Here is a 25,346-nt window from a genome sequence, read left to right as displayed (position 1 = left end):
TAGCCAACTTCTTTGGCTTTTAGCAAATACAAATAATTTTAGTTATTTTAACTGATGTAAAACACGAGAATTTCGGTCTAATTTAACTTCAGAAAGGAAGGAAAAACATTTTAATTTATTTTATGTATGTATAGTAATACACCTCCCATAATGGTAATAGTGTTTGATGTTTTTCCATCCATACTTGTGAAAGTAACTAATTTGTTCTGACGTTTCTGGTTATTAATCCAAATAAAAGCGATAAAACTCCCAGATTGAACTCATTTTATTATTTAATTGAACTTTCAGTGAAGTGAAACATCACGACTGAGTGCATACATATAACAGTTAGTAAAATTACTGCAGTACAACATCAACTGAACAACTTTTAATGAATATATGGATGTGAATCCAATAAATAGAGGTTAAAATAATAAAAAAAGATAATAAATATTAATCAGATGCGTCACTCTTTGGCGTCAGTAACTCCTCCTCCAGAGATGGCGAACGTGGCTTCATTCTCAGGCATATCAGGGCTAGAATGATCACAAACGGATCCATCAGAACTGCAAATATGGCCGACAGAGTCGAAGTGCTGTGGAGCGGCGGCTCACCTGTCGAATATCTTGGCGATCCTCATCTCGCCGCGGCCCTTCCTCAGGCTGATGCGCGTGGTGGAGGCGTGGGCCAGGATGTGGCCGCCGATCGGCTTCTTGGGGTCGGCTTGAAATCTGAAACATCCAAACGTTTAAAGCAGCACAGGACAGGCGGGGAGGAGGCGGGACTTCTTGGCTCTTACGTCATTCCTGCTCCGGGATCCGCCGTCATCTGGTTGGTAACGAACACGCCGACGTTGTACTCTGAGGACGTGATGAACGGATGAAAACAGACAGAAAACAGAAACTGCGCCTCATTTAGGATAAAACACCAGAGAGCCTTAAAGTGACCTATGATGCTTCCCTAAACAGGAAGTGACCTATGACCTAGGTCACAGCCTGTGACCTATACAAAACATGCTAGTCACATTTTGTGCTCAAAATCCTTCAGAATGAGCTGCTTTAATGTCTCTGTCGCTTTAAATCCAAATAAGCTGCTGCTGGCCACGCCCCCCAACTCAACATTTACACAGTGAAAATAGATGCTAACAGTTACACAACCATGAATCTTAGAAAAGCAGAAGTGGAGCTTACTGCACAACCAATGCAGCAAGTTAAAACGGCGTATTAGAGCATTGTAGACAGAAAAAAAGGAAAAAAGGGGAAAATTCTGAATTTTTTGTGTGGAAATTTAGTCTTTAATAGCCGTAACGCGCCATCATAGCAAGCGGTTCCTGGATGGTAAGTCAACAACAAAATACTTAATCAGTTACTAAATTAGTTGATGATTATTTCAATAATCAATTCATCACGATTAATCTGATTAACCTAATTAATATTCTAATTTATCAAATTGGTCTGTAGGTGATGATAACTTGTCTGTTCATGTTTAATTTCATGTTAAATGTTCATTTAACAGATTTATTCTTACTTTTTAAATTTAGTTTGAATTGAACGCAACATGGTGTATTTAAATCAATTAAAGACTTTATTTCCAAACTCACCGAGAATCGATTATGGAATCGGTACCAATAAATTCTCATCAGTTCCCAACTCCAAACGTATTAACACTGGAGTAAAGATTCAATGTTATAATGAGACTCTCAGACGTCCTTTGAGCTTAAACTGAACCAGAACCAGAACCGGTCCTGGTTCTGGTTCCCACCTTCTGAGATCTTCTGCAGCCTGGAGAGCATCTGGGCCAGCTTCTGCTGCCGCTCGGCCAGCTCCCCGCGGCCGGAGAAGTCCACCCTGAACAGAGCCATGATGGAGTCGATGATCTGGAGAGGAAGAGCCAACAGGCGCAGTGAACGCAGGATCCTTTCCCACAGAAACATTTACATCTTCAAACCACAAATTTAGAGATAAAAACACAAATGAACTAAAAAACAGTTTAAATTCACCATAATTTGATTTATTACTGTTTTTAATATTCAACATTACACAGCAGGGACCAGTAAAACTAAAATATAACAAAATGTATTGTTTTATAAACCTCATTAAGGCTCGATAACAAAACATTAATTTAACAAAAAAATCCCCAATTTCAGTAACATTTAAAGCATAAAATATGAATCAACGTTTATTTCAATTACATGGATCAATGAGTGACTGAGTCATCCGAAATAATAAATATTCAAAAATCAAATAAAAAATTTTCTCTCTATGTTTTCTGGCATTTAGCAAATGGAAATAATTGTTATGATTCTAACTAAAATGAAACCAGAAACATTTAATCTGATTTAACTTCAGAGAGTGAAAAGAAAAACCTTGTGTGTGAAAACATCTGGTTTCAACTGTAAGTAATGTTTTCCTAATTTAGGTGGAATCAAACATTTCATTGCGCTTTATTACAAAACTCTGCAGTTAGAATATCAAGGACTTTCCAGGACTTTCCAAACCTTGAAATCACCTCTGAGTGTTTCAGGATGAAAGAGGTCAAACTATCGATTACCTTCCTAACGCAGCAGGAAATCAATCAGAGGTTTGTAGCTCACCAGCAGCTTGAACACGCCGCCTTCTTCATGAAACTTTGCTGCTACAAAGTCCAGCAGCTCCATCTGGTGTTCGCCTGCAGGAACAGCACGCCGTTTGAGAGACAGGAAGTTACAACAAGGCTTCAGGAAGTGAACGCTGAGCTGGTCGTACTGGTGTAGGCGCGGGCGTAAAGCACGTTGTCCAGCACGGCGTCATGATCCACGTTGAACCGGTCCGCGATGTCTCGCAGCCGGTCTGGGCGGCTGCAAGGAGGTCAAAGGTCACAACAAACAGAAGAACAGCCTCAGACCTGATTTTAATTCAGATTTATAACCTGTTTAAAAAAGATCCAGATTAATTTCTTATCTCTTATTCTGGGCGTCTGAGTCAAACTGACAGGAAGAATAAAAGTAAAGAAGAACAGAAAGAAGGAAGGATACAAGGAAAGAAGAAAAGAAAAGAAGATGCAACACAAAAAGAAATAAAGAAAAAGGAAAGGAAGAAAGAAAGAGCAATAAGAAGGAAAGAAAGTAGGGAGGAACAAAAAAATTGAGAAAAGGTAGGTTAAGAAAGGACAAAAATAAGGAAGAAAGCAAAGAAGGAAACAAGGTAGAAAGAAAGGAAGAAAGGAGGAACAAAGGAACGAAGGAAGGAAGAGCAAAAAATGAAGAAAGGCAGGAAGAAAGAAGGAAACGACAAAGGAAGGAAGTAAAGATGAAATCTATTAATGGAAAAATAGAGGGAGAGAAAGAACAAACAGGAGAAAAAGAAGGAAGGATAAACTGGCTCCAAGGATACAAGGTGTTCTCCGTATCGATGAAGATGACTTTTCCACCGGAGTATCCGTCTTCTCCTGGCAGCTGGGCCGTGACTGGAGGAACAAAACACACGTCACAAAGTATTAAAATATAATCACAAAGTATTAAAATATAATCACAAAGTATTAAAACATAGTCATAATAAATCATAGCGTAGCCAGACTTGCTCACCACAGAGTGTGTGAGAAAGCTGCGTTTTTCCCGTCCGAAACTCTGAGGAAAATCAGATCATTAAATAAAAACATCTTTTAGTTTATTATTAGTTTATTACATAACAAGTTAAGAAGCGACACGTCTTCTCACCTCCGAAGGCCTCAGTGATGGCCATGCTCTCGATCCCTCCTCCCAGCAGCTTACTGCACACACACACACACACACACACACACACACACACACACACACACACACACACACACACACACACACACACACACACACACACACACACATGAGTGAACCCAGATAAAACCTGCAGCAGCTGAACTTTGCGATCTTAACTCGAACTCCTGGCTGCCCGTCGTCACATGGAAAACCTGCTTCCTTCTGGCGCTGTACTCGAAGGCCGTCTGGAATCCAACATTCTGCTCAGGAAAACCAAAATGACTCAGAGTTACGCTCCGGTCCATTTCTGAATGACAGAATAACAGAGTGGCGTCTAACCAGCATCTTTCCTGCCGCCTCCTTGATTTTCTCCACCTTGGCCTCCGACAGGCCCTTGATGTTGCACAGAGCTTTGCGCGTTGTCATCTGGATCCCTTTAACGGTGCAGATTCCCACCGACTTCAGCTTCTTAATGTCCGCCATGTTCTGGACAAAAACACAAAATAATACACTCTGTCTCTTTACAACCACAAAATTCACAGCATTTATTAGGATTTGCTGCGAGAGGCACAAAACAGTTCAAAGCTCAGAAGAGGAGGAAAAAATAACCGTCGTTTTGGGTCTTTGTTGGTTTTGCACAAGTAGATTTTTAAATTTGAGACTCATTCAGAGAGTCTCTGTAATAGGCATTTATCATATCATTTATTGTGATGCAATTTCTTATAAGAATTTTGATTGATCTCTGTCACAATAAATTCCGGATAATGAAGTAAAAAAATAAAAACATGTCCAGATTGTTAGGATTGTTATTTTAACTATTTTCTTCACAAGAACATCAATAAATATCAATAAATTTGAAAATATGATTATATGCGGTTACTTTATGGATGTCAGTGATACAAATCACACTTTATGTGACAGGAATGTTTTCCAAGAGAAGCGTTTGTGATGTGACACAGTCTGAGCCACACAGCTACCTAAATAAATAGCAATAACCAGTTATTATCATCAAATTTATCACTATCACAATATTACCACAAAATATTGTGATAAAGATTATCAGTAGTTCTTAGGACTGGACTTTGACTAGGCCATTCCGAGACATAAATCTGATTTGATATACACAATTTTGTGTTAGTCTATCACATAAAATCCAAATGAGATACATTTAGTTTGTGGTCATAATGTTAAAAACTACATTTTCCAGGTGATTTTATGATATTTTACTTACGATCCCATGTTTCTGTAGGAGGTCAATGTCTTGAAAAAACGACTCCTGTTTGATTCAGAAGAAATCATCATATTAAACCACAGAAACTGATGGAAATCACTTCTAAATTATTCTGTCATATTATTTATTAATACCTACTTTTTTTAGGAAAAGGCTAAACTGTATTAGCTATTGATCTTACCTCGTCATCCTGGAAACCTGTATCATCCTCAACAACTTGATCCTCAGCAACTTTCATTTTCATTTCAGAGTGAAGCTTAGAAATGAAATATAAAGTTTTCAGTTTTATCACTTAAATGAGATTTTCGCCAAAAAGCCGAGCAGCTAGCTGAGCTAGCTCACCGTCTCTAAATTGATTCACAAAATACCGACTAAAAAATAAACTAAAGCGGTTGGAATTAGTTGGTTCTGAATATGTTAGCAAAAAAATAAACAATTCAGTAAGGGATAATATATTTTATATAAAACAAACCCTGTCCTAAAATAAAACTATCGCCTATCGTTTCCTCTGACCGCCAGCATCTGTCAGTGGCGGGAAATTAGGTCCTGCGATGTATTCAAGTACTAGCGGAAATTTGGATTGTCTTAGTCAAATCAACGTATATCTGATTAAACACTCCCTCATAAAGTTTAATCGGTTGTTGCTGGTTTTTACACAACGAACCTAACCAGATTTAATGTCTATACTGTCGTGTATGCATTAATAGAATATCTAGTTTGAGAAACCGGCAGGACAGGAGCAGATAATTTCCCTTGAAGCCCTCCTGAACGAGGAATAGAAACGTATTTCAACGCAACATTATATGCTGACGTAAGAAACAGATCAAAATGGTGAAGGACTCGGACTTCATCTCTTTGTTATAAAGAGAAAGAGAAAAAAATGATATTTTGTGAAAACTATAAAAACAAGAAAGAAAACCTTTCATTTTCTCTTGTTCATATATTAAATGTCTTTATTGAGAGCAAAAGAAAAAAGTGAAATGTCTTGCTCATGGTGCATAAAGCTGAGAAAAACATGGTTCCACTTCACACGTGTAACTATTTGTTTTAAATTCTGATAATGCATTCTAGTTTCTTTTTTAAGACAAACAAACCTGAATAATCATTGTAATAAACCTTTATTATGACTTTTTATGTTTTGTAATAAAAACATGCAATAACAGAAAGAAGTCATTCTGATCAATCTAGGTTTAACTTTCTATTTTCACTGCATTTATAAATACAATTAGTAGCAAAGTTTTGCAATTAATAGTGTGAATGCTGGACAGAAATATATGTAAATCTTATTTCTCCAGGAATAAATAAACTTTATTGCCTTAAAGGAGGAAATTTCATCATTTCAAATCTTACCAGCTTCATTGCATCTGCTCATGTTTCCCACACCATGATGCTGCCACCGCCGTGTCTCACAGTGGAGATGGTAGAGTGCTACATGTCAAACGTACCGCCAAATTCACCTGACGAAGGTTTTTCTCTCAGGTTTACCTGAGCAGGTGATCAAATCCCCAAAAGTCATTTAAGGTATTTCAATGGGTTTTAATTGTTGCAGTCAAAAGAGAAGTGACACATGTTTAAGCATAAGACTTTCTCCTTAAATGGCAACAAGAAAAAAAAAAAGAATTTTACATAGAATTAATGAAAAAAAAAAAAAACATCATTTATACCAACGCAACGTTTCTACCTACCAGGACAGAACCTCTAAAAACAAAAACACTGATCAGACTTCAGACAACGTCCACAACCGTCCCGACTCTGATCCAACAAACATTTGCTCTCAGTATTTCTTTAAAAAAACAAACGAGTTGACAGAAGCGAAAGCTGCTCCTGGATTTCAGTCTCTGCATGATGTTGAGAACAAGGAGAGAGGCAAATCAGAGCGCTGTTGCTAGGCAGATTTCCCCAGATTTCTCCTGCTCCTTACACTTTGCCTATGGAAGGTGCAGCAGGCATCATGCCGGGCATCCCGCCCGACATCGCAGTGTTGGGTCCTAACAGGATCTACAAAAAATAAAACATCTTTTCAGGTTGTTGCTCAGTTAAAAGTCAAAGTGATTTTTTTTTAGTGTTTCCTGCAATGTTTTTTTTTTAGGGAAAAAAAGAAAGTAAATTTACTTTGTTTTATTACTTCAGGAAATTTGCTGTCATTCTTAAAGAGCTTGTTTTATTTTTGTTTTTAGGTTTTTAAATAAATAAAAAAACTTTTGCAGAAAACATAAATTCTCTTTTGTTGGATGTTGAAAATTATGGCAAACAGAAAATTTAAAACAGGAAAAACTGTCTAACTTAATGAGAGAAAAACACGGATCTAAAACAATACGGATGGTATTTTTAGTGTCGTTCTGTCACAGAAAATCTGTTTATTATATGAACCAACATTTGTCATATTATCTGTAGCATCTGATGGTTAAATAATTTATTAAAACTATCCGTATCATCAACCAATGTAAGATCTAGAAAAAAACAAATAATAATTACAGTTGTTTTCTCCATTGTTTGTTATTCAATTCAAATTCAAAAATACTTTATTAATCCCAAACGGAAATTAAATAAATGTAATTAATTACATTATGCTCATTACATAAGGATAATCCTGTCCATTAACTCATCAAAGATTTTTCTATAACATTTCAAATCACTAAAATCTACTTCAATCACTGTTACTGACCTGATGGACTGAAACTAAAACCGAGTCGCTTCTTATCCTTTTCTCTGATTTTCTGCTAATAAAATAAAAGCATATAGCTTAACGGTAGTAATGAGAACAGAAGTGACTGGACTCATTTGGCCTTTACAGTAACTCTATCTAAAACATCCCCAGAGCCAAACATAGAGAAACAACATTCAGCTTCTATGAACCACAGATCTGGAGCCAACTTACAGAAAACTGAAACACTGAGTTCCTGTAAATCTAGACTAAAATCCCACCTGGTTACAGCTGCTTCTGAAACATAATAAATGAAACACAAACACTTTGATGTGTAATGATTGTAATATTTGTGTGTTCTCAGTTTGTGTCTTCATGATGTGAAGCACTTTGAGCTGCCTTGCTGCTAAAACGGGCTACACAAATAAGCCTGATTGAAAACATTAGCAGATATTATTTTTGATTCCCTTTAGGTGAGAGTCACTGAGCGGTCCACAGAGGCCTGGAGCCTGACCTGTCTCTGCTGCTGCAGCTGCTGCTGCTCCAGCTGAAGCCGCTCCGTCTCAAACACCACCGGCAGCACCAGGATCATGAAGGAGGTCGTCCCCACCCACAGCGCCGAGCGGGAAAAGCTGCAACAACGTCAACAAGCAGGTTAGCTTCTGCTGCAGGAGACGAGCTACTGAAGCTTTTCCCAGCCTCAGATACCGAAACAAAACTCCATCCGTCATGTAGCAGAAGTTCATGTTTTAAAGGAAACTCTCCAAATTTATTTCCCAAATCATAAAAAACAAAACATTTAACTTTGAGATGCAGTTCTTCACACAAAGAGAAAAAATGTATTTTTTGTGATTAAATTCTGTTTTGATATCTGTTCTTATCCAGAGTTGGGTAGTAACTGGTTACATTTACTTGAATAACCTGATTTGAAAAAAAAATTACTTTTAGGAGTATTTTTACTGCACTGTAATTTCATTATGAAAAATCTCTACTTTTACTTGAGTAAATTTCTGGATTCCAAATGAAAAACAAACATAAAAAAATTCACCACACACAGACACACACCTGCAGATTTTGTTAAAGTTTAAGTTTTTTATTGAAAGAAACTGATTTGTAAAACTTTTCTTTTGCCGATTTTGTTATTTTTAGTTACTTAAATGAATTATTGTAATTTTGGTGCTTAAAATACCAACATTTCTATTCATGTTTATAATTTGGTCTGTTAAAAAATAAAGACTAAAATCTTTATTAGTCTTTATTTACTTTATTGTAAAGTCTTTATTGACTTTATTAGTCAAAGTTAATTGTCAAATTAACTTTGTTAACTCTGACTAGAGTAATTTCTTGGATGAATACTTCATTACTTTACTGCTACTCTTACTTCAGTACATTTTTAGGAACTCTACTCACCTCTGGTTAATAGTGCAGGTCCTCAAATTGCATTTCTAATTTATATATTTGTGAAGAGACGATCCATATTAATAAAAACAAAGTACATATACGAGATTGTAGCCAGGAATAATGATTCTTTGTCTGTGTGCAGAAACAAGGATTAAAACTGATTCTGACATTTAAAACAATCTGAAGGAGCTAAAACTTGTAGTCCAGATCTTTCAGAAACATATTAATTTCTGAATAAACAGATACTTTTACATTACATGTAAATATTAAGCATAAAACGAATTTGTGTCCAACATCGGCATCTTTACATATTTTTCATTTTTGATTACTTGTGCATCATTGTTGTGTTTCTGCTCATGTTTGACTGCTGGGACTGTACCTGTAAAACTTCTTTAACACGGAGACCGAGCACTGCGCAGAAGTCTCCGCAGCTGTCCTCACTGTGTCCGGGAACATCTCGGTCAGACCCCACAGCCTCTCCACCAGGGTCTCATCCAGCTGAAGCAGACACACAAAACACCGTTAGTTATCGCGATGAAAACAACTTGAGACAGATTAGCTTATACAGGAGGTTATAATCTGTTTAAAGCCTTGATCGGCCTGTTAATGGCAGCAGAACCTGGGGGAAGACTGGCAACAGGCACCACAGTTAGCTCACTTATTAGCACAGACAGGCTAACAGGAAATTACGCTACATCTTTACTCTTGTTAGCGCAGGTAAGATAAATAATTGAGAGGAAATATGCTAACATCTTCATCTTCATCGTCGTCTATCTCATCTTCTCGAAGCCGAGCAGACACCGGGCCTGACGCCGGGGACAGTTCTTCCACGGAAGCCATGTTTCCTCTTCACTTCCCCTGGTGGTAGCCCGGCTAACCTCGCTGAAGTACGGCCAAAGATTCTCTGGCAGCCGCCGGGCGGTTTTCACTAAATTAGATTTTTTCTGAACAATTTCCAGCGTTTTTTCATTCAGATTAAGACGAGTCTGAGCACCGACACTCCGAGGTCACAGACGGGAAAACGTGAGACTCGTCAGGGTCGCATGACGGTGGAAGGGCAGGGGTCAGTTTGGAGAAAACGCAAAACAAACTGCGCCTCCTACCGTGAGGACGGTCTAATAGCAAGTCTTGAATCGAACAAAGTAGTAGGATTCTTAGTTACTGGGTTTGCAAAGTTTTATATTCAGGTTCTAATTTATAAAAATAATAATAATAATAAATTGTGTAAATAAAAATCTAAAAATGTCGACAGCCATCACCTTCTACAATAACTCTTTAATCAAATGAGTTAGAACAATAGGTGGGTAGAGTACCCAAAAAATTAAAGGTTTGTTCTTTATTCAGTGGGTAGAGACGTAAAAAATTTTCCTCTGGTAAGAGTACCAGTACTTCATAATAAAATTACTCAAGTAAAAGTAAAAAGTACAGCATAGTAAAAATACTCCTAAAAGTAATTTTTTTCAAAAATGTTACTGAGGTAAATGTGAGTTAGTAAATATAGCAGGTTACTACCCAACTCAGGTTACAACAACACTTAACTCAATAAAGTATTTTTGAATTTGACTTAATCCGTGCTTCTCTGTGTGAGTTTAGCACCATTTACCTTCCCCTATTAATTTGAATTAATGAAATTAAAAGATGAAAAGACACGTTTGCAAGAGTAGCATCATTTATTTATCTTTTTAGCCATCAGTACAGAGGTGAAGAAGTATATACAAGCAGGTTGGAATAGATAAATAAGTGTCAGGTGTGATTAAAGAGTTTTAGCAAGAAAGAAAGCTGATGTGATGGTAGAGGATGAAGAGGAAAGGACTAAATGGAGACGAATGATTTACTGTGGCAACCCCTGAAGGGAAAGGCCCAAAGAGAGAAAGAAGAAGTGAAGATAGTGAGTCCATCCTAGAAAAATGTTTGTCCAGCCCACACTCATGACTTTTGAACACCTCAGAAGCTTGAATCTAAAATAATTCTCAGACTTTTAATATTGTTGAATTTTGTTATTTTCAAATTGTAGCTTTTTTACCGTTTGAATTTCATTCAGATGTCAGAAAAAATTCATTTTACAAATAAAACATTAATAACCTTTTTCTGAAATCAGTCATAAATGTGTATTGATATTTTTATACCTAGTCAAGTCTGATTTTATTCGTCAAAGTAAAACTAAATTATCTTCTACCTTTCCCAGTTCCTTGGAAAATGAGCGCTTACTCTGAAAATAGTTTCTTTTTTCTCACCTCATTCCGCGGCTGTTTTTCCCGCCGCTGAGAACATTGAAGGGGGCGGCCATGGAAAAGTTGCAGGATTGCAGGGATTCCTTGTTTACATCCTCCGGGAGCGCGCCAGGGTGGGCGGTTAGCTCCGCCCCCATTCTTCTGGGCTGACGTCATTGTCGCTTAGTGTTTTTTTTATGAATGAAAGAATCCAACCTCAGAGCGCAGCGGAGTAATTCCGGGAAAAGGCGGACTGACATTTTGTCGCCAGAGTCGCGTCGAATCAGCAGGTAAATTATCACTTGTTTATATCTAAATGTGGAGGTAAATGTTTAAATATTGTGCTGTGACGCTGTTATTCGGTGGTAATTACCGAGTATTGGAGGAATGCTGTCCACCGGGCGGCTCGCCAAGTGAGCAGGCAGCTGTTCGGTTTAAACCGTCTATGCTAGCTGCTAACTGTTAACATTACTAGCATATTAAGAAATACTTACAAAGTTAGGCTCGCTTCCTAATTAGCGTCTCTTCTCGCGTGTTATCTAACATAAACAGATGCTATCTACTAAACTATATATTCTGTATTTCTTAACAGCCGCTCGGTAAGTTGTTTAAACCCTAAATGTCCCGAGGACTCGTGATGGCTGTTTACTATAGCAGCGGCGCCCTAAGCTGGCCAGCTCCTCTCCTGGACGGTTTACGGGTGGATTTTAAACACCTAAGAACATAGTAAACAACATAATAATGAGCGCTGTGAGCTATTTGAACAGAATAATAAGAATAGTGGATACTAAAGGGTAGAATGGTCAAGAATCGAGCAGGTTTGACCGTGTTGCGTTCACTTGTTGCTTCCATATTGTTATTTAAGTGCTTCATCCAGCTCGCTCGGTGTTTTGGTTTAATTAAAGCGGAATATTGAGAGCTGGCTTCGCCTCGTACGGTGGGTGCTGCTGGGTTTCTGCTAGCTGGCAGTCCTGGCGGGGCTAAAGCAGAAGGCGTATTGCTGAATCACCCTGACTTTACAAAGAGGCGGTCCCCTCGGTCCGCAGCCCGAGTCCTGCCCGGCGGACACTTTTTCCGCTGCGACCGCTGACTTCCTACGCTTGTCGGGAACCGGAGCTTGTTGCCAGCAAACCGTCTGGCCATGCAAAGACTTTACTGGATCCTTTTAGTGGACCAGCCGCAGGGCCGTGGAGGAGCGGGAGGCTGGGCCCGGGACAGGTGACTCGTACCTCTGTTTCGTTCCCTCTTGTTGCCGTTTCGTGCCATTCTACGGAAATTAACAAAATTAAGACCAGAAATCATGTTTAAATGGGACACCTAACATACATGTAATTACGTAAATCTTTAAATATATATTTATTTTAAAAACAACAATGTTTATTCTGAGGTTAGAGCTTTTTCCTGTCAGTGAATCTGACTGAATTGTTTAGGTAACTACACAACCCACAGTGAAGCAAGGCAGGCCTTTAAACTGGCGTTTTAAAATAGTTATGACATAACATTAAGAGGAAGTTCAGTGACCAAAAAATAAATAAAATAAACAACAGCAGCGTCTGTTTTTATGAAAGACACTCAGAGTTCAGAGAGGATTTCTGTTTGTCTTTAAAATAAACAGAATTTTACATTAAATGTAAGTTCTCCATCTTATTGCTGATGTGAATAATGAAAAACATTAAACATTATCTAACAGAACCATCTGTAGCCAAAGCCACAAGTCCAACCGATCATTGAGTTGTTACAGTGCTTCATTTTAATAACCGACTTTTTTATTAATAGCTACAACAAAAATACAGTAATTAGACGTATTGTTTTAAACTTGACATGACATACTTTGATTATTTAAAAATATGTTTTCCTGCTTATAAAAGGCTAAATACATAACAGAATAGTTTTATGCAAATCAAAAGCAGTTACCCAAACAAGAAATTAACCAAACTGCTTTATCTCCGTCCCAAACTATTTAGTCATCAGCTTTCATAACTTCGACCTCATGCTGCTCCCACGTACAGTCATGCTCTGAACAGAACCAGAACCAGAACAGAACCAGCCAGGATTCACAAACTAAACTGAAATGCTACATAAAAAGAAACACCTGGTCACCTCACTTCCATTTTTTAACCTCTCTGTTATGATAAACTTTTCTGGACGATAAATTGTCCCAGAAATGATCACGATAAACGATATTATTGTTTTTGAGACTATTTAAATATGATTTAAATATGATGAATTGTAATAATGGAATAATAATGCAAGAACTGATTCTCAAAGATCAATAAACTTTAAATTTGTAATTTACACTTAGCACTGAACGACATTTTAAACATGCAAAATAAACAAATAACCAAAAGTATAAGTACAATTAATTACGAAGCCTCTATATATGAAATTTCACCAGAATGGAAATGATGTAACTCATTTTAATTTATCATGTAACGTAATTGATTGATTGCTTGTTGTTAGAGACACTTAAACGTTTCAGTTTCTTCTTCTTTGTGATCATTTTTTGTTTTATTTTTGTCACTGTTGTGTTTATATTTCTGGTCTCTGATTTGCTGCCTGAAGAAGATAATTGATTAATTAATTAGATTAATTTAGTGAAGTCAACTGGATTTTCATTCTGTGAAAAGTTACCTTCACACTGCAGGGCAACCAGACCCACCCTAATGTTTTCCTGCACTGCTGTAACAAGACAAACGTTTTCATTATGTAGAGATAAGTAGACATAATAATCCTCTAATAACATTTTCTATAAATTTAGCTCTGGTCCGTTTGAGGCAGTAAAATGGTTCTGACTTATGATGAAATCAAACACAACAAGCCAACTTCCTGCTGACAGCCATCTTTCATTTGGTTCAGCTTATTACATTTCCTGTCTGTAATCTGAACAGATTGTAGAAAATTACTTCAAGTTGTAATCTAAGTGACAGATGGTCGGTATGAAACGACCCGGGTCTGTTTCATACCCGCAAAACTCAGCCGGGACGGGGTGAATGTTTCCAAGAAGTCTGTGATTTCCCAGCCTGGAGCCAGTCTGTGAATGTCTCGTGTAATTCAATAACGCAGCGACAAAAATAGAAAAAACTAAAAAGCAGAGCGACGTTTCAGAAGAGGCTGGAGGAACTTAAAACGACAAAATAACTGAAAATAACAGAATTTAACTGTACAAAGGAGAAACTAAACAACTGCAGCCTGAAAAAGTGAAGTAGACAAAAAAAAAACAGACAAAATCAGCTGAAATTCAGGAAATATATGAATTTATATTCATATAAAAATGGACACGAAGAGACCTGAAGTATACACATTTAATAAAAACCAGGAGAGAGAAAATATTCCCTGTTGCCAAATTCCACTTTTACTTAAATAATCAAATAGGAAAGTCAGAGTTTTCCTGCAAACCCAAACATGGCCGCCCTGCGTTTAATCACCGCGGAAACAAACCAATAGTTTCCATTTTTCAACACTTTTCTCTCATGAAAGCTTCAACGCGCACACAACAATTACTTTATCAGCTGTACAACAGAATTAATCAGCTGTGCATTTATTTTGTAAATCATTCTTGTGGGCCCTACAGAGAGAGACCCGGGTGCCGCCGGTGGTCCGAGCCCCACCGTTTGAGAACCTAGGATGTAGAAACTCGTGTTGCCCTGATGTGTTGCTGCGTTGCACTAATCCTCCAGTGATTGTGAGCCCTAAATACACCAAAGCTGTTACTACTATGCAGTTTTTATGCAAGCAGGATTTAGATTGTGTAACCAAGTCTGTCTGGTCGTGGTGCGTTCAAGTGCTACTTGGACATTTTAAAACTGTTTCTAGTTTAATGTCAAAGAAAAACTTTTCATCAGTAATTAAAGTTTCTAATTTCCTGGTTGGATTATCCTGTTGGACATTCAGACTTTTCCTCAAATCCAACATGGCTGCTTTTCATTTGAGCCACAGGAATTACGTTTCAAACTGGGTTTATTTCTGTCGTTTGAAGCCTCGATCAGGGAAAAGTGTTTGAACAAATCTGCTGTTTTTAGCTTGTGTTGCTAATAGCAGTTAGCAACCTGAATCAGAACCAACTTTATTGGCCAAAATCGTGACGAAACAGAGAATTTCACTTCAGCTCTCAGCAAACAGACATGAAATACAAACAGATCCTTCAATAAATTAGAATATTACTGAAAAGTCTGTTTATTTCAGGAACTTCATCTCTAAATGAATCACATTATGTAGATTAATCACATCCAGTCTGGTGATTTTCTGCTTCAAAATTAGAATATTATATCAAAGCAATAAAATAACTATTATTGGTTTAACGAAAAGAATGTTTAATACCTGCTTAAATGTTTTTAACTGACAAATCAATCAATCAATCAATCAATCAAATGTTATTTGTATAGCACATTTCAGCAGCAAGACATTTCAAAGTGCTTTACATCATTACAAACACAGAAACACAAAGTAACATAGAATCAATCATTAAGTCAAGTTCCATCAATAAATTAGTAATTGATTACGTTTCAAATACAATTCTAAACAGGTGGGTTTTTAGTCAAGATTTAAAGGAAGTCAGTGTTTCAGCTGTTTTACAGTTTTCTGGAAGTTTGTTCCAAATTTGTGGTGCATAGATGCTGAAAGCTGCTTCTCCTCATTTGGTTCTGGTTCTGGGGATGCAGAGCAGAACCAGAACCAGAACCTGAGAGGTCTGGAAGGTTGATACAATAACAGCAGATCTTTAATGTATTGTGGTTCTAAGCCGTTCAGTGATTTATAAACTAACAACAGTATTTTAAAGTCTATTCTTTGAGCTACAGGGAGCCAGTGGAGGGACTTTAAAACTGGTGTTATGTGCTCTATCTTCCTGGTTTTAGTCAGAACGCCAGCAGCAGCATTCTGGATCAGCTGCAGCTGTTTGATTGATTTGTTGGACAGACCTGTGAAGACGCTGTTGCAATAATCAATACGACTGAAGATGAAGGCATGGATGAGTTTCTCTAGATCTGGCTGAGACATTAGTCAATGAGACTCATAGGAACGTATATACTAATTTATTAATATTATTGTGTATAAACATTAATGAAGGCGAAAAAGATCAGAATATAGACGTATCTGCAGAACATTTTTCTGAAGGAACAGGTTTTCCTCCACTAAACTTCTCCTTTGAGGAGCTTTGGTAATATAGAAATCAGTGAACCTGTCGTTTGTCCCACTGGTGCTTAGGAACTCATTGCAGTTTTACCTCATTTGAAAATATCTGCTATAAGAAAATGTTTCGTCCAGCGTTAGAGGAACCAGAGTTTGTACAGGACAGCACCAATAAATCCGTCCTGATTTTTCTCTACATTTTAAAGGCAAGCGGACCAGAGTCGGGTTGAAATGGACCGGGTTAAAGCGGACCGGAGTCGGGTTGAAACGGACCGGAGTCGGGTTAAAGCGGACCGGAGTCGGGTTGAAACGGACCGGGTTAAAGCGGACCGGAGTCGGGTTGAAACGGACCGGAGTCGGGTTGAAACGGACCGGAGTCGGGTTGAAATGGACCGGGTTAAAGCGGACCGGAGTCGGGTTGAAACGGACCGGAGTCGGGTTAAAACGGACCGGAGTCGGGTTGAAACGGACCGGGTTAAAGCGGACCGGAGTCGGGTTAAAGCGGACTGGAGTCGGGTTGAAACGGACCGGAGTCGGGTTGAAACGGACCGGAGTCGGGTTAAAGCGGACCGGAGTCGGGTTGAAACGGACCGGAGTCGGGTTAAAGCGGACCGGAGTCGGGTTGAAACGGACCGGAGTCGGGTTGAAATGGACCGGAGTCGGGTTGAAACGGACCAGAGTCGGGTTGAAACGGACCGGAGTCGGGTTGAAACGGACCGGAGTCGGGTTGAAACGGACCGGAGTCGGGTTGAAACGGACCGGAGTCGGGTTGAAACGGACCGGAGTCGGGTTGAAACGGACCGGAGTCGGGTTGAAGCGGACCGGAGTCGGGTTGAAACGGACCGGAGTCGGGTTGAAACGGACCGGAGTCGGGTTGAAACGGACCGGAGTCGGGTTGAAACGGACCGGGTTAAAGCGGACCGGAGTCGGGTTGAAACGGACCGGGTTAAAGCGGACCGGAGTCGGGTTGAAACGGACCGGGTTAAAGCGGACCAGAGTCGGGTTGAAATGGACCGGGTTAAAGCGGACCGGAGTCGGGTTGAAACGGACCGGGTTAAAGCGGACCGGAGTCGGGTTGAAACGGACCGGGTTAAAGCGGACCGGAGTCGGGTTGAAACGGACCGGAGTCGGGTTGAAATGGACCGGGTTAAAGCGGACCGGAGTCGGGTTGAAACGGACCGGAGTCGGGTTAAAACGGACCGGAGTCGGGTTGAAACGGACCGGGTTAAAGCGGACCGGAGTCGGGTTAAAGCGGACTGGAGTCGGGTTGAAACGGACCGGAGTCGGGTTGAAACGGACCGGAGTCGGGTTAAAGCGGACCGGAGTCGGGTTGAAACGGACCGGAGTCGGGTTAAAGCGGACCGGAGTCGGGTTGAAACGGACCGGAGTCGGGTTAAAGCGGACCGGAGTCGGGTTGAAACGGACCGGAGTCGGGTTGAAACGGACCGGAGTCGGGTTGAAACGGACCAGAGTCGGGTTGAAACGGACCGGAGTCGGGTTAAAGCGGACCGGAGTCGGGTTGAAACGGACCGGAGTCGGGTTGAAACGGACTGGAGTCGGGTTGAAACGGACTGGAGTCGGGTTGAAACGGACCGGAGTCGGGTTGAAACGGACCGGAGTCGGGTTAAAGCGGACCGGAGTCGGGTTGAAACGGACCGGAGTCGGGTTGAAACGGACCGGAGTCGGGTTGAAACGGACCGGAGTCGGGTTGAAACGGACCGGGTTAAAGCGGACCGGAGTCGGGTTGAAACGGACCGGGTTAAAGCGGACCGGAGTCGGGTTGAAACGGACCGGGTTAAAGCGGACCAGAGTCGGGTTGAAATGGACCGGGTTAAAGCGGACCGGAGTCGGGTTGAAACGGACCGGGTTAAAGCGGACCGGAGTCGGGTTGAAACGGACCGGGTTAAAGCGGACCGGAGTCGGGTTGAAACGGACCGGAGTCGGGTTGAAATGGACCGGGTTAAAGCGGACCGGAGTCGGGTTGAAACGGACCGGAGTCGGGTTAAAACGGACCGGAGTCGGGTTGAAACGGACCGGGTTAAAGCGGACCGGAGTCGGGTTAAAGCGGACTGGAGTCGGGTTGAAACGGACCGGAGTCGGGTTGAAACGGACCGGAGTCGGGTTAAAGCGGACCGGAGTCGGGTTGAAACGGACCGGAGTCGGGTTAAAGCGGACCGGAGTCGGGTTGAAACGGACCGGAGTCGGGTTAAAGCGGACCGGAGTCGGGTTGAAACGGACCGGAGTCGGGTTGAAACGGACCGGAGTCGGGTTGAAACGGACCAGAGTCGGGTTGAAACGGACCGGAGTCGGGTTAAAGCGGACCGGAGTCGGGTTGAAACGGACCGGAGTCGGGTTGAAACGGACTGGAGTCGGGTTGAAACGGACTGGAGTCGGGTTGAAACGGACCGGAGTCGGGTTGAAACGGACCGGAGTCGGGTTAAAGCGGACCGGAGTCGGGTTGAAACGGACCGGAGTCGGGTTGAAACGGACCGGAGTCGGGTTGAAACGGACCGGAGTCGGGTTGAAACGGCTTAAATATTTCAATTTTAACATCATAAAATGTTTTGGGTCTAAATTGTAATGGGCATGTTGGGCCTTTTAAAGATCAGTGATCAACCAGGAAACTGAAGTCGGTGGAATAAAGCTCAGTTCTTTCTGACTAAAGTTTTCTGCGAAGATTAAATATAGATTATAGACATTATAGATGTATATAGATAATATTATAAAATATATCGTGACCCAGTAAATCGGCTCAGATTTCTCTCATTTTGGGAGATTACGTCTCCAGGTCATGTCAATAATCACCACACTGTTGCCAACTCAGCAACTTTCTTGCTGTATTTAGCAACATTTTGGAATAAATAAATCAGTATTGGCCAAAATCAAAATTGGTGATCAATAATCAAAAAACTGCTCTAATAATATGAAATAATGTGATGTAGTTACTGAACTGCAGCCTTGTGATTCTCTGGGTTTAGTCATGTTTGGACATCGTGATGCTGACTGATTCACAGACAGAATGTCATGACAAGGTTCTGAGGTCGGGTTCAGTGGGACCGGCCCGTTTCTTCCTCCAAACATCGGGACTAGAAAGCCTCACCTGGAGGAAAACATGTAGGAAGGACGATCACTTTCCACAGAGAAAAATCCTGTGTTGCGAAAAATGAGAAAGTTTTCTGTGACTCTGCAGAAGCAGGTCAGGGAAAAACCCGAACCGCTTCGTCTGGGTCACAGCGGTTCTGGATTCTTCTCTCTATGGTTTTATTTCATTTCCTTCATCTAATTCAGTTTGTTTTAATTGGTTTCTATTAGTTCAATATTGTTTAGTTTAGCTTTTATTGGTTATTGTAGTAGTTTCAGTTGTTCATATTTTGGTAAATTTTGTGATCATGTTTACATTGATTTGGGTCATGAATATTCAGCAGAAGATAATATTTGAGTTTTTGTTGAACGACGAGCTGACTGACGTTTTATCCCAACCTTTTCTGTCCACATTTTACCGACTAGCGTAGCGCCGCCAGGATGGTGATGGAGCATAAACTGCTTTTTAAAAAATCATTCACATCATTTTGAAAGGCTAATAAATGATTCATAAACATGAAAATAAAGAACATTAAGTTTATATTTCAGTATGTTTTAGTTTTCTAAACATACGATACAGTTCCAGTTATTCCTCATTAATTACCGTTTTATTTATTTCAGTTAATGAAGATATTTTTTTTCATATTTTGTCAGTCTTGTTTAACAATAATAACCTCGGTATCATTCTGCGAGCGTTCGGGTCGGCTTGGCGGCGAACCAGAACCTGATGTGGAGCTGCGGCCCACTCAGAGGTCATCCCACGCTGACCCTGCCAGCTCAACGCTCTGTCACGGCACCGCTCCAGGTTTTTCCCCACTCGGTTTTATTTCTCAGTGAAAGCTTTGAGCCGTTCATGTTGACAAGAGGAAGTGTTGAGCGAACCGATTGGGACACCTGCCTTTGAGCAACTAAACGCCAGACACACTCGATATAACTTCCCCTCGCCATTCCAGCGAATAGAAGAAAGGCGGCCGGGTTTTCAGAACCTCCTCTTCCTCCCGTATCGAACCGCAACGCTTAATGACAGAGCGCGTTTGGAGAAGCATGAAAGCGCTGCGGGTTCTCCTTTTCTTCACAGCGTGTGCGTGACCGGCCGTCTTGTGAGCGGATGGGAAATGTCAGGCCAGAAACGAGCCAAAAACAGCACAATGCCTGAATCACATGAGGAGCCATAAAGTTTTAATTCAGTTTTTTTTATTCTTCTTCCACAGAGTCTGAATCTGTTTGAAGAGCAATCGGATCATGACGACAGAGAGGAGCAACAAAGCCCTGAAGGTAAAACGCTGGCAGGAAAAAACATCATGAATCATCTTTATGACCCGGCAGAACCAACAGCAACAGACAGCTGCCACATTATCACCACAAACCGGCACAGCTGCAGACCAACTGCACAGAAACACACACATGAGCAGCAGCTGCTCTGGAGGAGCTGCAGAGATGCACAGCCAGCAGCTCCTGCGTTCACCCAGCAGGAGGATGCGACCAAAATCTTTTTCACCCAAAAATATCTGATCTGATCCACTTCCATACGCTAAACCGATCCAGCAAAGCACCGATCCACTGCTTTCACTGGCTTAGTGTCGACTGAAACAACTCAAACGTTTAATTTTGTTTAAACAGACAGATTTGAACATCTAAACCCAGCAACAGCGTCACCAGCTGGTCAAACATGTGAAAACAACTTTAAGCTGTTCAGTCACTGCAGTCAGGAGTAAAACAGCCAATTAAAATAAATGATGAAGAAACAGAAACTGACAAAAACATCAGGTTGACAGCAACAAACACTGTCAAAACGTGCAGTTAGGAATGACTAATATAATGTAAAATAATTAATGAAGCACAGAATTAGACTGAATTGATCAGGCACATTGTCACAGATATTCAGTCCAGATTTATGTTTTAAATGTCGGGCCAATACCGATACCAGTATGGGATCGATGTGGAGCTTCACCGCCTGGCTTACATCAAAGCTGATTCATGGGTTAGAATGGCCTAGTCAAATTCCAGACCTAAAAAAAACTGAATATGCAGAATGACTTGATGTTGTCCATCCAGTCTGACGAAGCTTTAGCTTTTCATGGTGCAGTTCAGACGTAAAACTCTCTGAGGTTTGTGGTTCTAATGTGGCAACAATCGAAAAAGTTTCATGTTTTAACTTTTATAAAAAATGTTTTTGTTATTAAACATGCCTCGATGTCGTGACAGTGAAAAAATCAATCTCCTCCTCCCTGAGATAATACTGTCCTCTGAAGAAATTAATCAAAAACAAAAAGGAGGCGGGGCTTAGTGCTGTCAATCACTGTCATGTATTTGCTTCTAAATGGCAGCGAAACAACTCACCGTTACAGGAAGACTGTTTATCTGCTGTTGCCACTAGCACTAGCACTCACAGACTTGTTGCCATAGCAACTGACAACAACAATGCTAATGTATTAGGATTCAGTACCAAAAAAATGCAGAAACAGAACATTCAGTCCGTTACAGTTTTATGTTTTCAGGGTTTACTTTGCGTTTATTAATAAGTGATCACTGTGGTAGATTAGCTATTGCTGCTATTAGCTAAGCTAACAGAGCCGAGGTAGATTAGCTAATTTAACCTACTGCTCTACTTTTGTTTGTCAGTTGGTGTTTGGGTCAAATTTAAAAAAAATGTTGTAACTGAACCCAAACACCAAACACAGCACAGCTACATGTTACAGATGTCAAAGTCAAGCTAGCTAGCATAACTGACCTATTTCCCTCTAATTTGCTGTTTTTGTCTGTTCTTATCTAGTTATAGTAGAGTTGACAATTAGTAGCAAAGAACTGCGTCTTTAACAGATCACTTGTACCTTTACGATTTAGAGCATTATGCTAAGAACTTGGCAGCTAAAACCAATGCTAGTCGTCATTAGCAAGCTGTTTCTTGAGTGCGTGAGGTCATGCTGGAACGTGTCTAAATATAAAGGTTACCGACCGTCATGCTCTGTGTCCCTGCCAGGTGAAGCAGGAGTGCGGGGAGAACGTTCCCTTCCTGTCGGACAGCGAGCTGATGTCGCTCTCTGTGCGGGAGCTGAACCTCCACCTGCGGGGCCTTTCCCGTGAGGAGATCCAGAAGCTGAAGCAGCGCCGGCGGACCCTGAAGAACCGCGGCTATGCCGCCAGCTGCCGTGTCAAGCGCGTGTCCCAGCGGGAGGCGCTGGAGCAGCAGAAGATGGAGCTACAGAGGGAGGTGGAGCGGCTCGGCGCCGAGAACGCCGGCATGCGGAAGGAGCTGGAGGGGCTGGGCGCACGGCTGGCCGCCCTGCAGCGGTTTGCCCGCGGCCTGGAGGCCGGCGGCGGCACGCTGCTGGCCACGGCGCCGCGCCTCAACACCGCTTCCGTCATCACCATCGTCAAGAGTCCGCAGCAGCCGCAGCAACAGAGAGAGCAGGAGCCGTCCTAGGGGAACCGGAACCAGAACCAGGGGGATGGGAAGGGGGCGGGGTCAGGTGGTCTGCAATGCAAACACACACAGAGGCGTGGCAATTCAGAATAAACACACAGGATGCACAGACTGGATCAGTAGGAAAATACTAAACATGCTGTCTGCACCTTTTTCATGTTAAGCGGAAGTGATTTACCTCAGTGCAGTAAAGTGTGCGTCGTTGCCTAGCAACAGCAGCTTAGCTTTTCTATCCAGGAGCAGAAAGTCACCAGTCCTCGCTCCACACACACAGACTCACCTGCTCCACCTGAACCGGACCGACCCAGAGTTACTGTACCACATTACTGCAGACAGGAAGTGGGCGGTTCCTCAGAGCAAACTCTGATTGGCTCGTTCCAGCAGCAGAAACTGAAACTGTTGATCCAATACCAGGTAAATACAAAGCCAAGATACCGGTACCGATACTTTCTACTACCATCAAACTTCTGACCTTCAGCTGTGTTTGTGGCTTTACATTTAAATTATGTCATTAAAAGTCAAGACAGAATTATTCTACAAAATACTTTTATAATATATTATTATGAACAGAAACAGTAGAAAACAAAATAACTTTGTGCTTATTGATATTATTGATATTTTTAATCGATCCGCTCACCTCTGACACGAATCATTCACTGCTTTACTAGTTTAAATAATATTTTTTAAATAATTAATTTTTTATTTATGTATTGGTTTTTAACTGCTTATTCCAGTTTCACATTATTTCAGAAATCAAAATGATTTAGTTTGTTTTGTGTGTCACAGCAACCTGTCCACATTTAGGCCTCCCTACTTAAAAATCACTGCCCATATTTATTTATATATGTTGAAGCTCTTATTTTGAAATTAAACCGGAAGACTTAATTCCGATCAGAGAGAAGTAAGCTAGCCATAGCTAAGCTAATGTTAAAAAGAACGTGAAATGACTTTAATTTCGTCCAATCAGGTTTGCTTTTGTCGCCCAATTGATTTAGTTTGTCCAATCAGGTGTGGCCTTTGTTTTCTTTGGAAACGCCTACTTCCTAACTGAAGTTCTGGGTTCTGTCATATTCTGATCCCACCGTCCAGATTAGCAGTGGATATTAGCCTAGCATAGCAGTGACTGTTAGCTGTCCCGGGTCTCAAAGGTTAAAGATGCGGCCGGAAGTGTTACTGGGTTTACTTCCCCCGCTGTACTCCTCCATCATGGCGGCCATCAACGCAGTGCCTTCGGTTCACGCAGAACCCAAACAAAGAAAAGCAGAAGCGAACCACTCCTCCTTTCCTGTTTTAGAGCCGCTGCACTTTCAGAATGACTGCTGTGGATTTTCTAGGTTTTCAGGCCTATAACACACACACACACACACAGATGGACACAGAGACACACACTCACATCTATCATTTCATAAATGTGCAGTAATTTGGGTTCATTCAGCTTCAGTTTTATTACAAACAGACTTTTTCTCCAGGCTTCCTTCAGACCCGCGTCTCTCCTTCTCGCCTCAATGCAAATCCTCTGAAACATTCCAGTTTTGTGTTATTTGTAACGTCCGTATGTGCTGCAGAGACGAAAATGTTGAGTGACATTTTTAAGAGATATATATTCTATATTTTATTTGTATTTAAAGGTAGATATTCTGAAAAGACAAGCTAACGAGTGCTGTGATGTTCTACATGTTTTCAAAAGTACTTATGACTAGTCTGAGAAGATTCTCACGTCTAATTATTATTACTGCGTTGTGTGGCGACAAAGATTACAAAACGTTAATGATTAGCTGCGTAGAAATACTCAAAGCCAACGGCCATATTGATGTATGATTATTTTTCTGTGTGTGTTTGTGTTTTATTGCCATATTTGTACCAGCTCGTCGCAGCAGATTCCAGGGAGGGACATTTATTTTTCTACGATGACGTTTGTTTAAAAAAAGAAGAAGAAAATCCAGGGAGACAGAAAGCTAAAGAAAGATGGCGGAAATGATGGAAACAGAAAGTAGAAGCTGGAAGAGAAAGTGCAGAGAGGACGGCTGGTTGACTTGAAGAAATGGAGACATGTTTAGGCCACTGAATATTCATAGCAATATAGATATGAGTAGAAATTATAACACCAACCGTGCTGCAGAGTAAGACATGTTTAGCTAAGTATGAGCATTTATTCCCGATATCTTAACGTTCTTCCAATCGTGCTGGATGTTTTGTAAAACCTGCAAAACAAAAATGGTATTTGTATTTATTACCTGTATTTTTTCTATTGTGAAAATTTAAGTACATTGTTTATTTTATATATTAATTATAATAAATGTTGTACATATTGTACATAAAACAGCTGTTTGTGGAGTATTAATGCAGAATATTAGAATTTATTTACTGTCAGATTTTAAATACAAAAACAACAAGAAGAAGAAAACATAGAAGAAGGAAATGTTTTAATTTATGGAGATTTAGTGGAGACAGAAACAGCTGCAGGTCAGGAGGGTTCAATGCCTTGCCCAACGGCACATCAGTATGAGGCAGGAGGAGAAAGGCTGGATGGACAGGAG

The 25,346-nt window shown here is 40.7% G+C and overlaps 3 protein-coding genes and 1 long non-coding RNA gene across 7 annotated transcripts; 1 reads left to right on the top strand and 3 right to left on the bottom strand.

Moving 5' to 3' along the window:
• Nucleotides 1-247: 247 nt before the first annotated feature.
• Nucleotides 248-5,703, bottom strand: dmc1 (DNA meiotic recombinase 1). Of its 2 annotated transcripts, none has more exons than XM_028042126.1 (13): nucleotides 5,104-5,703; nucleotides 4,923-4,967; nucleotides 4,067-4,177; nucleotides 3,869-3,951; nucleotides 3,674-3,726; nucleotides 3,542-3,583; nucleotides 3,351-3,423; nucleotides 2,724-2,815; nucleotides 2,573-2,646; nucleotides 1,741-1,855; nucleotides 779-839; nucleotides 594-710; nucleotides 248-515 (listed from the first exon to the last, which is right to left on the bottom strand). In XM_028042126.1, exons 1-13 carry the CDS (start codon nucleotides 5,164-5,166, stop codon nucleotides 446-448), a joined length of 999 nt encoding a protein of 332 aa, XP_027897927.1. In that variant the 5' UTR covers nucleotides 5,167-5,703; the 3' UTR covers nucleotides 248-445. The 2 variants fall into 2 exon arrangements, with proteins under 2 accessions (XP_027897927.1, XP_027897919.1); XM_028042118.1 differs by having other exon boundaries at nucleotides 4,031-4,177; nucleotides 5,104-5,697.
• Nucleotides 5,704-6,023: 320 nt separating this feature from the next.
• Nucleotides 6,024-11,455, bottom strand: tomm22 (translocase of outer mitochondrial membrane 22 homolog (yeast)). 2 transcript variants are annotated; one of them, XM_028033255.1, is made up of 4 exons: nucleotides 11,202-11,455; nucleotides 9,347-9,465; nucleotides 8,081-8,198; nucleotides 6,024-6,920 (listed from the first exon to the last, which is right to left on the bottom strand). In XM_028033255.1, the coding sequence occupies exons 1-4, from the start codon at nucleotides 11,352-11,354 to the stop codon at nucleotides 6,840-6,842; spliced, it is 471 nt and encodes a 156-aa protein (XP_027889056.1). In that variant the 5' UTR covers nucleotides 11,355-11,455; the 3' UTR covers nucleotides 6,024-6,839. The 2 variants fall into 2 exon arrangements, with proteins under 2 accessions (XP_027889056.1, XP_027889065.1); XM_028033264.1 differs by lacking the exon at nucleotides 11,202-11,455 and adding an exon at nucleotides 9,718-10,041.
• On the top strand, nucleotides 11,356-25,131 carry maff (v-maf avian musculoaponeurotic fibrosarcoma oncogene homolog F). 2 transcript variants are annotated; one of them, XM_028033233.1, is made up of 3 exons: nucleotides 11,356-11,467; nucleotides 20,597-20,660; nucleotides 22,366-25,131. In XM_028033233.1, the coding sequence occupies exons 2-3, from the start codon at nucleotides 20,628-20,630 to the stop codon at nucleotides 22,807-22,809; spliced, it is 477 nt and encodes a 158-aa protein (XP_027889034.1). In that variant the 5' UTR covers nucleotides 11,356-11,467; nucleotides 20,597-20,627; the 3' UTR covers nucleotides 22,810-25,131. The 2 variants fall into 2 exon arrangements, with proteins under 2 accessions (XP_027889034.1, XP_027889044.1); XM_028033243.1 differs by lacking the exon at nucleotides 11,356-11,467 and adding an exon at nucleotides 11,488-12,395.
• Nucleotides 11,719-15,583, bottom strand: LOC114154299 (uncharacterized). The gene is made up of 2 exons (XR_003597546.1): nucleotides 13,809-15,583; nucleotides 11,719-12,444 (listed from the first exon to the last, which is right to left on the bottom strand). It is a non-coding gene; the product is annotated as an uncharacterized LOC114154299 (long non-coding RNA).
• Nucleotides 25,132-25,346: the final 215 nt, after the last annotated feature.

This window comes from Xiphophorus couchianus, chromosome 2 (genome assembly GCF_001444195.1).
Source record: "Xiphophorus couchianus chromosome 2, X_couchianus-1.0, whole genome shotgun sequence".
Taxonomy (NCBI): Eukaryota; Metazoa; Chordata; class Actinopteri; order Cyprinodontiformes; family Poeciliidae; genus Xiphophorus; species Xiphophorus couchianus.
The sequence above is the reverse complement of the archived record's forward strand: the minus strand, read 5'-3'. Positions and strand labels throughout refer to the sequence as shown.